The 13,451-nt window shown below is 46.2% G+C and overlaps 1 protein-coding gene across 7 annotated transcripts in view; it reads left to right on the top strand.

The window, feature by feature from the left end:
• Positions 1–2,760: 2,760 nt before the first annotated feature.
• mybpc1 (myosin binding protein C1) overlaps positions 2,761–13,451 on the top strand; it is a 134,430-nt gene continuing 123,739 nt past the window's right edge. For all 7 annotated transcript variants that reach the window (XM_078219537.1, XM_078219536.1, XM_078219533.1 and 4 more), the window contains exon 1: positions 2,761–2,889. In XM_078219537.1, coding sequence (XP_078075663.1) covers positions 2,865–2,889 — 25 coding nt within the window. In that variant the 5' untranslated portion in view covers positions 2,761–2,864. The remainder of the gene's footprint in view (positions 2,890–13,451) is intronic.

Here is a 13,451-nt window from a genome sequence, read left to right as displayed (position 1 = left end):
AGGTGAAAGAAAGATTTTTGATTTGATTTGATTTATTATTGTCACATGTATTAGCATACAGTGAAAAGTATTGTTTCTTGCACGCTATACAGACAAAGCATACCATTCATAGAGAAGGAAAGGAGAGAGTGCAGAATGTAGTATTAGTCATAGCTAGGGTGTAGAGAAAGATCAACTTAATGGAAGGTAAGTCCATTCAAAAGTCTGATAGCAGCAGGGGAGAAGCTGTTCTTGAGTCGGTTGGTACGTGACCTCAGACTTTTGTCTCTTTTTTCCGACGGAAGAAGGTGGAAGAGAGAATGTCCGGGGTGCCTGGGGTCCTTAATTATGCTGGCTGCTTTCCCGAGGCAGCAGGAAGTGTAGACGGAGTCAATGGATGGGAGGCTGGGTTTGCGTGATGGGTCGGGCTACATTCACGGTTTGCATTTATGTAGCATTTTTCACCACAACTGGACATTTCAAAGTGCTTTCTAGTCCTGGCAGCCAAGTGGTACACAGCAAGCTCCCACAAACACAAAATGATAATGACCCAGATATTATTGCATGCAATGGCGATTAAGGGATGGATATTGGCCTGAACACCAGGGGGAACTCCACTGCGCTCCTTCCAGATAGTAGCTATGCAATCTTTCACATCCATCTGAACAGGAAGATGGGGACTTGGGATAATATCTCACCTGAAAGATGGGGCGAGAAAAGGTTGTTTGACTTGGGGGGGGGGGGGGGGGGGCGGTGGAGTGCAGGGGGGCGAGGGTGCAGAGGATTACCTGATAAGGCCTCACGAATGTGAATAAGCAGATTTGGGAACCCTACACTGGCATTAACCAAATATTTCCTTCACAAATGCTAATTGAGCTAATGTGTATTTCCAGCATTTCCCTAACTTCATTTCAGATCTGCAATCTTAATTTTACTTTCCTAATTTCATCCCAGCATTCGCTCTATTTTTCAGATGCTCTGCTCTTGCTGCCTTTTTGAAAGGAAAATCTCTGGCAAGCACGTGCCAAGAGAGGGAAGGAAGGCGAGTGTCTTTAATTCTCACCCCTATAAATAATGCAAGGTCCAGAGTGGTTACGCTCACTGGCTAAAAACAAGCATCCTATAAATTCCCTGACAGTTCAATGGGTCACCAGAGACGGTATTGTTCAGGGTGGGATACAAATCCCTTTCAGCTTCAGGCGGGACTGTCTATATTTGGACAACAGCTGCATGATTTTCCTATAAAGGCAACAGTTTGTAAAAACAAAGCACACTATTATACAACAGACTGGACAAGAGTGTGTCTGTAGATATATGTACACTGAGTGAGCATGTGCAAGTGAGTGTGCATTAGTGTCAGTCTGTATATTTGTATGTGTATATGTATGTGTGCATGAGTGAATGTTTCTGGATATATGCATGGGAGTGTGGGTATTTGTCAGGGTGTGTGTGTATGCGACTGGGATATTTCTGTGGGAGTGGAAATATTTGTGTCTGAGTGGATAATGTGTGTGTGCGTGGATAATGGGTGTGTGCGTGGATAATGGGTGTGTGAGAAAGGGTAATGTGCGTGTGCATGTGTGTGAGGGTAATGTGTGTGCGAGTGTGGGTGTGTGTGTGTGAGTGGGTAAGATGTGTGCGTGTGTAAAGTAAAGTTTATTTATTAGCTACAAGTAAGGCTTGTAGCTAATAAATTAACACTGCAATGAAGTTACTGTGAAAATCCCCTAGCCGCCACACTCCAGCACCTGTTCGGGTCAATGCACCTAACCAGCATGTCTTTCAGAATGTGGGAGGAAAATGGAGCACCCAGAGGAAACCCACGCAGACATGGGGAGAACATGCAAACTCTACACAGAGAGTAACCCACACAGGAATCGAACCCAGGTCCCTAGCGCTGTGAGGCAGCAGTGCTAACCACTGCTGTGCGGGTGTGTATGGGTGTGTGTGCCTGTGTGTGAGTGGGCAATGTGTGTGGGTAATGGATGTGTGAGTGTGTGTGTGAGAGGGTAATGTGTGTGTGTGTGTTTGTGTGGGTGGGTGTGAGTGGGTGTGTGTCTGAGGGCAATGGGTGTGTGTGTTTTCCAGTTAACATTGTGTTTTCTTGCTGGTTTCTCACTGAGATTTACTCGCTAGATGGGAACGATTCTCGATTTAATAGTGAAATTCACCCATTGCCGATATGTCGAGCGTAAATCTAAATCCGTCCCTCCCACACGGTATTTAATAAAAGAAAATAAGAAATAAATGATTAAATAAAGATACTCTGAACATTGTAAATAACCTCGGGTTTTAGTGAAGTAACTGTCAGAGAGAAAGCTGTTACTTTCTGCACCAACTTATATCCAAAACAGTGTCTGAAAATAACAGAATTGTTTAAAGTGTCATTTTAGAAATTAAAAGTCAGGACAAATCGAATCTGTTTAAAGTACAATTTTACTAGAAATACGAAAGAGTTTTCAGCCTTTGTGAAAATACGGCGCAGTTGGTAAAAGTGAAAAAAATAATAAAAACACATTTAGATTCGATTTAAGAAAGAATAAGTTAAACACAGCCAGTGCACTTGTTGCAGAGAGAGCTATTTATACAGGATCTTTTTGAAGTTTATAAATACAATTCTCCCTCTGTTGCAAAACTCGATTTCTGGGAGCAAATAAATCTTCCTGTCCCTCTGTAAACTCAGCCAATGGTCAAAATATTTCCAATATAGAGAGAGAGAGAGAGAGAGAAAGAGGGCGGTGCTATCGGCAGGATTCCCAGCTACATATAAAAAGATGGGCATTGTCTTTGATCTCAGCCACTGCATCTTTCTGCAGCCGGGCATGATTTGAGGAGGGTTCAGTTCAAGTTCTGGAACAGGACCCGCGGGGAAGTTAGGGGCAGACATGCCTGAACCAGCTAAGAAAGCAGGTAAGGTCGATGTGGTGACAGTCACAAGTTGGCACAGAACTAACTTTCTGCCGAAATGCACCGACTCCCGTGAATGAATTAAGATATTGGCATCTTTAAGAGTAACAATTCTCCCTCGAATTGCAACTTGTGTGTAATACTGTGCAAAAAAGTATCACTTTTGTCAGCCCAGGCGTTGTGTAAAATGCTACAAATACTCAAAGCGGTCATTAAGAGCCTCTTTTAATACCTTAGGGATTTTTTTTTAGAGAAACGGAGGTTTCGTTAGATTTTCTAGTAGAATCCAGGACTGGATTGTGAAGTCTCTCTAAGACCCAGGACTCTGCGGAGTTTCCAGCCGAATGTTTAAGTCCATTTTGCACTGACCGACTCACCTGTTGTGTGTTCGCATTGCCGAAGCTGGCAGGGTCCTGCGGTTATTTACAATCCACTCTCACTCCCTTTATGTCTATTCCACCTCGGAAAACAAAATGAAAATCACCCGGGTGAGGTTCTTTGCAAGAATCTACGAAAGATATTTGAAAGCACAAAGAAATTTCTCAGCCCCACTGGGGGGGAATGGGTGGCAGACACCTTGGAGGATCTGGAGAAACCGATTTCTGTTGAACGCTGAGGTCAGTTTGCTGGATATACATTCCTTGTGCGATTTTCCTTTAACTTGAAACCCCGGAGTGGGGAGGATCAGGCAGGAGCGGGGCAGAGAGGCAGGGAGGTGACAGAGGAGGATTTCACCTCCAGCCTGTGTTTCTGTTCTCTGCTTTCCTCCCCCCGCGAAAAGGACTGAGATTCAAATCCTGCAGAATCTGAGTTCAAACTAACAGTAGATTCAATGTGGATTGAAACTGTGAACCTCGCTGAGAGCAAAGCTCACCCCGGAGCCGGAAAGTATTGCAGCAAATCCCTCAGAAAAAAGACAAGACCACAAACCTCAGGGCAATGCTGAGGGAGTGGTGCACTGTCAGAGGGTCAGTACTGAGGGAGTGCCGCACTGTCAGAGGGTCAGGACTGAGGGAGTGCCGCACTGTCAGAGGGTCAGTACTGAGGGAGTGCCGCACTGTCAGAGGGTCAGGACTGAGGGAGTGCTGCACTGTCAGAGGGTCAGTGCTGAGGGAGCGCCACACTGTCAGAGGGTCAGGACTGAGGGAGTGCCGCACTGTCAGAGGGTCAGGACTGTGGGAGTGCTGCACTGTCAGAGGGTCAGTACTGAGGGAGTGCCGCACTGTCAGAGGGTCAGTGCTGAGGGAGTGCCACACTGTCAGAGGGTCAGTGCTGAGGGAGCGCCACACTGTTAGAGGATCAGTACAGAGGGAGTGCTGCACTGTCAGAGGGTCAGTGCTGAGGGAGTGCTGCACTGTCAGAGGGTCAGTACTGAGGGAGTGCCGCACTGTCAGAGGGTCAGTACTGAGGGAGTGCCCCACTATCGGAAGAGGTGTCTTTTGGCTAAAGGTTTAACACAAGGTCTGTAGTAAAGGATCCCGTGGCACTATTTTGAAAAGCAGGGATGTTCTCTCTGGGGTCCTGGCCAATGTTTATTTTTCAGTCAACATCAGTAAATCATATCATCTGGTCGTTATGTCCATGGGAGTTTCCTCTGTTACCAACAGGACATCAGGGACATTTCAAAAGCAGTTCATTGGAAGTAAAGCGCTTTGAGACAACTCTTTCCAGCACCATCTCTCTCCCATCCCTTCCAATTTCTGGAAACATGTTAAAGAAAGCGGGTTGGGGGGGCGGGGGGTCACAGCTGTGCAAAGCCCATGCTGTCTGGCAGAGAGAATTTCTGCTGCTTGTGGTTCTAAATATGAGAGCGCAGGCGATTTGGAAACCTTTTTTTCTGCATCCAATTTTAGTCGAGTGATTCAGCTTGGATTACGTGCCCTCTGTCGCTTGTCAGCACCCTGTATTGAGTAGCGACGGAGCAGTGTGCATTTGCTGCCTGCTGCCTGTCACTATCTCCCTGCCCGTTGACAGCTCCTCAGGACAAGTGAAATCCCACAGCGACCTTTCAACCCCAACTGCAGCAGAGACAGAGTGTAAAGATAAACTGCAGAAAGTAAACTTGGAGTAAATCTCCATCAGAGAGGGGCGTCCTCTTACCATCTCCATTGGATGTCAGCTGTGGCATTGTCAGAGGGTCAATGCTGAGGGAATGCCGCACTGTCAGAGGATCAGTACTGAGGGAGTGCTGCACTGTCAGAGGGTCAGTACTGAGGGAGTGCCGCACTGTCAGAGGGTCAGTGCTGAGGGAGTGCGGCACTGTCAAAGGGTCAGTACTGAGGGAGTGCCGCACTGTCAGAGGGTCAGTACTGAGGGAGTGCTGCACTGTCAGAGGGTCAGTACTGAGGGAGTGCCGCACTGTCAGAGGGTCAGTGCTGAGGGAGTGCTGCACTGTCAGAGGGTCAGTACTGAGTGAGTGCTGCACTGTCAGAGGGTCAGTGCTGAGTGAGTGCTGCACATCAGAGGGTCAGTAATGAGGGAGTGCCGCACTGTCAGAGGGTCAGAACTGAGGGAGTGCTGCATTGTCAGGGGGTCAGTACTGAGGGAGTGCCACATTGTCAGGGTGTCAGTACTGGGAAAATTCCGCATTGTCAGAGGGTCAGTACTGAGGGAGTGCCGCACTGTCAGAGGAACAGTACTGAGGGAGTGCCGCACTGTCAGAGGGTCAGTACTGAGGGAGTGCTGCATTGTCAGAGGGTGAATCTTTGGGATGACATGGTAAACGGAGGCACTGATTTCACTCTCAGGTGGGTGTACAATATTACACGGCACTGTTTTGAGGGAGAGTAGCAAAGTTCTCCCTTGTGTTCTGGGTCGATATATATCCCACAACTAACATCACTGGTTATCTGGGCATTAGTACATTGCTGTTTATCGAAGCCTCCTGTGCAGGAATTAGCTGCTACCCCTGCTACATTGCAACAGTGACTACATTTCACAAAGTGCTTAATTGGTTGTAAAGTGCTGTGGGATATCTTAAGAGGTTGTGAAAGATGCTGCATAAATGCAAGCTGCTTCTACTCTCTTTCCAGTTATTTCTCAATGTAAAAATGAGATCCTTGGAATTCCATCCCTGCTGCACAGAATTCAGAAGGGAAAGCAAACTGTGTATTCTTTCAAATGGAATGAAAGAGAATCTAATATAGGAGTGTTGAAATTGCCCGAGAGCTGGCCATGTTAGCGTTTGGAGAGTAACTGATTATGGGAGGGTTACAGTGTCAATGGTGATGAGATGATGTATTGTGAGTGCTTTCTGCAGGGACAGTCTGGAGCGGCACGATGTGCAGAAGTTGAGACCCAACTGCCCAATCTCTGGGGCTCCCTCCAGAGTTCAGGATGGAGGCTGCCAGTGACCCTGGACCCTGGAAAACCACAGCTGCGGGTGGGGGGTGGGGGGGGGGGGGGGAGCATCTATCAGGTAGATCTTGCAGCATCACTCTCATTGAGGAGGTCCAACCCCCACCCTCAGTGTCCCTGGAGATCCATCTTCTCTTTCAGAAGGTCCATTGTCTTCCTTTAACAGTGGGACAGAGATGATGGGCACCTTTTCAATATGGTTCACAGACATGAGGGCAGGATTTGTGCCACCATGCCTGCCCCATCAGGAAATATGGCATTAAACCCCCAGGGGCGTAACTAATGATGCTGGGGCCGGAAGATATGGCATGGGTTCCCATTGCCCTCTGTGCAGGGAACATGTCACCTTCTCGTCCCTGCTACAGCACTTAGTCCCAGATGGGAGAATTCCGCCCAAGCATTGACCAGCTGGGGTGAATGGCCCATTTCTGTGGCTTCCAAATTCTTCTGATGGCTTTCCAAACCCAGCACATGTGAAAAAGTTGAGAATTCACAAAGTTCATTGCGGAGGTTTAAACAACCCCACCAACCCCTATAAAATGCTCGATAACAGGGTAATACCCTGGGTTCGAATCCCACCACGGCAGATGGTGAAATTTGAATTCAATAAAAAATTGGAATTAAAAGTCTACTGATGACCATGAAAACATTGTCGATTGTTGTGAAAACCCATCTGGTTCACTCATGTCCTTTAGGGAAGGAAATCTGCCATCTTTACCTGGTCTGGGCTACATGTGACTCCAGAGCCACATCAATGTGGTTGACTTTCAAATGCCCTCTGAGATGGAGGGCAGTTTGGGATGGGCAAAAATGCTGGCCCAGCCAGCGATGCCCACATCCTGTAAAACATAAAAAGTATTTCCCAAGTCCATCCAATGTCAGCTTGCAGTCTGGGTCAGGATTACATTCGCAGAACAGTCAGTTCCTAACAGTCTAAAAGCTAGCGTAATTTCATCAGTTTCTAGAGTAACATTTGGCAGTGTTCCGAGTGTGTGCCATGTCTTAAGATTTGAGAACCTCATTCCACAATAGAGGAGGGAGCTCTTCCCAGTGTTATGGTCAAGTCATATAGAAGAATAGAATATCCCTCAACCAAAATTGCCGTTCACAAAATCTGCTCATTTATCACATTACTGTTTGTGGGATCTTGCCATGCACACATTGATTTCTGTGTTTCCTACATTACAGCAGTGATTATACTTCAGAAATAATTTTATTAGCTACTATATGCTTTCTAAGAGCATGAAAGATGCGTTTATAAATATAAGATCCTGCTATCTCTCATTACTGACCTTCAAAGATACATGCCAGATAACGGAATAGATAGGGAGAGGAGGAAAGGCAATGTGAAATATTTTCTTTCTCTTTTCCTGCCAAGTGGGATCCAGTTCTGGACCCAGCTTCACTTGTCCCCGTACTGATGTGTGGTCCATTCCCGAGGCTCGTGGAACAGTTTCTCCTGGATTCATTGATACCTTGGCTCATCTCCAGCTGTTGACAGGGTCCCTTCAGAATTGCAGGCATCCCACTGCGAGACAACAGCTGAGAGCATTGCTCCCTGTTCCAGCTAATCACAGACATTAGTCGAAGGTGACCTTTCTTCTAAGTTCTCAGGCAGGATTTGCTGGGTCTGTCAGTAATGCACGATGGGATCTGCCACATGATGCCATGTGGTGGTTCATGTTCATGTGCTGACAATGTTCACTTTAGCTGAAGTGTTAGAAAATGGGGAGTTTTGAGGCTTTCCTCCGACTGATATCGGATCTGTCTCGTTGAGTTTAAAGTTAAGCACCATTTTGGGACAGGGTATCTGAGTAATATGAGACGTATGATGTACTTGAGAGAAACAGGTGAATCTAAAAACTCTTCATCACTGGGGCTTCCTTGTGCCATGTCAGGGTCTGTCTTTGACTCATTGATAGAGATTGATTGCCGTGGTTAAGTCAACAACTCCATTATCGCTCTATCATCTGAATACCTGCATGGTAGAGGGTGAACTCATTTTTGATGTCCAGTGGTTACTATTTCTTTCCCAAGACTCAGTAAGAAGCCTCACAACACCAGGTTAAAGTCCAACATGTTTACTTGGGATCACGAGTTTTCAGAGCGCTGCTCCTTCATTAGGTGAGTGGAGGTTAGTTCACAAACACGGCAAAGACACAATTGCAATATAATTACAGATAATCTGCAATCTGCAATTATCTTGCAGTTATGTCTTTGCCTATATATGCCGTGTTTGTGAACTAACCCCCACTCACCTGATGAAGGAGCAGCGCTCCGAAAGCTTGTGATCCCAAATAAACCTGTTGGACTTTAACCTGGTGTTGTGAGACTTCTTACTGTGCCCACCCCAGTCCAACGCCAGCATCGCCACCTCATGTTTCCCAAGACTGAAATCACATCCTGAATCCAACCAATTGTAAAAGACTGACATCTGTCAACTTGGAAAGGTAGAAGGAGGGTCACGCAAGTTGTAAGTTTTCCGGTAAGGATCAGGGGCAGTGTATGTTAATAATGTGCATCTAGCTCTCTATTTCTGCAGGGTTTGCCAGAGTGGGGTGACTTGGAGAACTCCACAGAAATGACCATGGCTTGTATTCATACAGCACTTTTCCCCCCAAAAATATACTTCATTCATAAAACTTGTCAATGTATATGGCATAAAAGTTCAAATTTGAGATTACATAAAATGCATTACAGTTCCATTTTTTATTACAGTACTTTGCACTCTGAGCTGCCTCACTACACGCAAGACTGCATGTTATATTTACAATATATATTTTTTTAAAGTTTATTTATTACATTAACACTGCAATGAAGTTACTGTGAAAATCCCCTAGTCGCCACAGTCCAGTGCCTGTTCGGGTACACTAAGGGAGAATTTAGCACAGCCAATGCACCCTAACCAGCACATCTTTCAGACTGTGGGAGGAAACCAGAGCACCCGGAGGAAACCCATGCAGACACGGGGAGAATGTGCAAACTCCACACAGTAAGTAGTCTCACAATACCAGGTTAAAGTCCAGCAGGTTTATTTGGTAGCACGAGCTTTCGGAGCGCCGCTCCTTCATCAGGTGAATGCCATGAAGGAGCGGCGCTCCAAAAGCTAGAGCTACCAAATAAACCTGTTGGACTTTAACCTGGTGTTGTGAGACTACTTACTGTGCCTACCCCAGTCCAGCACCGGCAACTCCACATCAAACTCCACACAGACAGTGACCCAAGCTGGGAATTGAACCCGGGTCCCTGGCGCTGTGAGGCAGCAGCGCTAACCACTGTGCCACCGTGCCGTCCAATTATATTTCATGTCAAACATTGTGTGGTGCGTAAAGCCCGAGGGGTTTGACAAGGGTTCTATGTACTATGGCAGGGAAGCCTTAGATGGTGAGGCATCTCCCCATTGAGCCTTTGGGGCAGCTGTGCCAGCTGTGCCCTTCAGCACGTCATCCTAGACTTTGGAATATGCCAGTCTGGAACACTGTCATGGACAATGCTTTACGCTCAAAGACTTTAAACTTCTCAGAGCTTCTTTCATTGAAATGATGCTCAGACAGTAACTGTTGATGTCATAATAACATATACTTTTTTTCCCAAAAATAGACTTTTCTCATTCAACTTGTACCTGTATTTTTACATAACAGTTCAAATTGGACATTACATAATTCACATATTTTGCTATTATTTTCAGTATACTGTTGGCACTCTGAGCTGTCCCCTACATTTACAATTACATGTTATATTTACATCATGTCAAACATTCTCTGGTTTGAAGAGCAGTCGCTTTATATATGGACAAACTCACAGGCAATTGTGGCATAAACAAAAATCAGATTGATGTCTGATTAATCTAATTGTTAACTTTTTGACAGTGGTGATGTATTGGCCAAGATACATGGGGAACAGTTTCACCTTCTTCAGATAGAACAGCGGTTTATCTGATAAAGTTATTTCTGATAATTAAATTGTCAATTGTGAGCAGTTTCTAGACATAGAATTATAGAATCCCTATGGTGCAAAAGGAGACCATTTGGCCCATCGAGTCTGTACCGACTCTCTAACAGGGCATCTGACCCAGGCCCTATCCCTATAACCCCACATATTTTCCCCACTAATCCCCTAATTTACACATCTTGCGACACTAAGGGGCAATTTATCATGGCCAATCCACCTAACCCTCACATCTTTGGACTGTGGGAGAAAACCAGAGCACCCGGAGGAAACCCATGCAAACCCATGCAGACTCCACATCAGACAGTGACCCGAGGCCGGAATCAAACCCGGGTCTCTGGCGCTGTGAGGCAGCAGTGCTAACCACTGTGCCACCTTCATGTCTGAACTTTTGTCTGATCAATCAAAGTTACATTTATTATTTTATTTTATTTGGACTGATCTTTAAGTTTATGTGAGCCAGCAGTCATTCCCAAATCCAGAAAACAGATAACCTGAAACTTGCTTGCTATAAACGTGCATTTTTATAGCATTGTTGTAGTAATAGAATGTCTCAAGACATTATGCATGCTGGTGACCTAACCAGCCATACTTACAGGGCCGCTGGAGACTGCATTACCTTTTTTGTTGTGTGCCTTGTTGTGTTGAATCAGAGATGATGTAGCACAGAAGGAGATCATTTGGCCCATAATGTCTGTATTGTTTGAAAGAGCTATCCAATTATCCTACTTTCCCCTTAACCCCACAAATTTTCTCCCCGACAAGTATTTATCCAACCCTCTTCTGAAAGTTACTATAGAATCTCCTCCTCATGCTCCTTCAGACAAAGCATTCCATTTTAAAATGTCCCACTGGTTCCTTAATTGTCTGAAATTTGTTCTGTTCAGTGACCGACCCTCCTGCTCTGGAAACAGTGGAGTTTGGATGAGCTGGAGTGATCTTTCTGGCTTTACGTTAATTCTGTGGATCATCGCTGGGAAACTCTTCACCTCGCCCTCTCCCTCCCCCCATTCCCCAACCTCCCCACCCCCCAACTTCCACCCATGCCCCCAGACTGACTTTCCTCACCAACATGGCTGGCATCTCTGCCAGCTGGTTTTGATACTTCCTTGGGCAGTAGAATAGAATAGAATAGACATCCCTACAGTGCAGAAGGAGGCCATTGAGTCTGCACCAACAACAATCCCACCCAGGCCCTATCCCTGTATCCCCACGCTTTTACCCTGCTAATCCCCCTGTCACTAAGGGGCAATTTAGCATGGCCAATCCACCTAAGCCCCACATCTTTGGGCTGTGGGAGGAAACCGGAGCACCCGGAGGGAACCCATGCAGACACGGGGAGAACGTGCAAACTCCACACAGACAGTGACCCAAGCCGGGAATCGAACCCATGTCCCTGGTGCTGTGAGGCAGCCGTGCTAACTGCTGTGCCACCCCAACGTAAGCTGGCTCTGGAGTCATGGAACTGATGCCCACAGCCTAGCAACAATAAACTAATGAGGTTGGTGGACCAGTTTCCTCAATGATGCAAGCTCTGATGTCTTCAGACACGCGGGACAGGATTTTACGGCGCAAAACCATGAAATTCCACCCAAGGTTAACAGACCTTTGCATGCTCCACCCCTCGGCTGTTCCAATTCCCATGGCGGGTGGGCCAATAAAATTCCGGCCATGGTGCAGATACTGCATTGGAAACACATTCTACTTCAGACTCAATCCGATTCCTACACTACCTTATCTATTATTCTTGTCTGAAAGTGTCTTTTGATATGATCTTTACAGGCAATAAGATAATAGGTGGGATTCTCCGACTGCGCGCACCCCAAGACCAGGAATTCCCACCCGAGCTCAACAGACCTTTAAATGGTCTGACAAATTTTCTGTCTCCCCCCCCCGCCCTCTATGATTCCCGCGGATGGAAAATTCGCGGCCAATGATTCTGCAGAAATAATTTGGCTTCATCTTGTATCTTTCACAACCTCAGGCAGTCATAGGGAGCTTTCCAGCCAATGAAATTCTTTTGAAATGCAGCAACTGTTTACGGTTGGAAACGTGATTGGCCAAACTGCTCGCAGCAAACTCCCAGACACGGCAATGTGATAAATGACCAGATAATCGTTCATTTGAGGGATAAATACAGCTGTCGATACTTGGTAAAACTCTCCTGCTTCATTGAAATCATGTCATGCGATCCTTGACAACCAATTGAGAGGGTCATTTAACATTTCATCTGAATCAGGACAAGAGTAGGCCATTCAGCCCCTCAAGCCTGTTCTGGCATTCAATAAGATCATGACTGCTTCAGCTGCAGTTCTGCTTGTCCCCAGTAATTCTTCACTCCCTTATCGACCAAAGATCCGTCTAACTCAGCCTTGACTATAATGAATGAACCGGCCCCCAGTACTCGCTGGGAAAACAAATCCCACAGACTAATGACCCTCTCAGAGAAAAAGATTCTCCCCATCTCAGTCTTAAAATGAGAGACTTCTTATTTTTAAACTGGGCCCCTTCATTCTAGTATCCTCCCTGCATCTGAAAACTGCTCCTTTGACAGTACAGCACTCCCTCAGTACTCGATCCCAAGCACCACAAATTATTATCCTTTCTTTCTTTGTCAGGTGTGAATTATCCCTCGTGTCCTTGGGCCAATAAAAGCCAACACTCAGCGTGAAAATGAAGTCACATAAAGGGCAAACTAGATCAGGATAGCAGGCTCCAGGAGTCCTCTAAATGATTTCATTGAACCAGTGAATTTTTAACAGCAATCTGATAAGTTACATGGTCAGCTTTCGCTGCTGCTTCCGCACAAGTGGCCAGATTTGTTCAATTGAATTTCACAACAGTACCTGAGGAGATTGTGAATTAATGGCTGATGGGTTTTTTTTTGTTTATGGGCGTCGCTGGCAAGGCCCACATTTATTGCCCATGAACTGAGTGGCTTGCTATAGGCAAGTTCAGAGGGCTGTTGAGAGTCAACTACATTGCTGCGGATCTGGAGTCACATGTAGGTAGCACAGTGGTTAGCACTGCTGCTTCACAGCTCCAGGGTCCCGGGTTCGATTCCTGGCTCGGGTCACTGTCTGTGTGGAGTTTGCACATTCTCCTCGTGTCTGCGTGGGTTTCCTCCGGGTGCTCCGGTTTCCTCCCACAGTCCAAAGATGTGCGGGTTAGGTTGATTGGCCAGGTTAAAAAAAATTGCCCCTTAGAGTCCTGGGATGTGTAGGTTAGAGGGATTAGCGGGTAAATATGTGGGGGTAGGG

This window comes from Mustelus asterias, chromosome 9 (assembly GCF_964213995.1).
Source record: "Mustelus asterias chromosome 9, sMusAst1.hap1.1, whole genome shotgun sequence".
Taxonomy (NCBI): Eukaryota; Metazoa; Chordata; class Chondrichthyes; order Carcharhiniformes; family Triakidae; genus Mustelus; species Mustelus asterias.
Note: the sequence above shows the minus strand (reverse complement) of the source record. Positions and strands in the feature narration are given on the sequence as shown.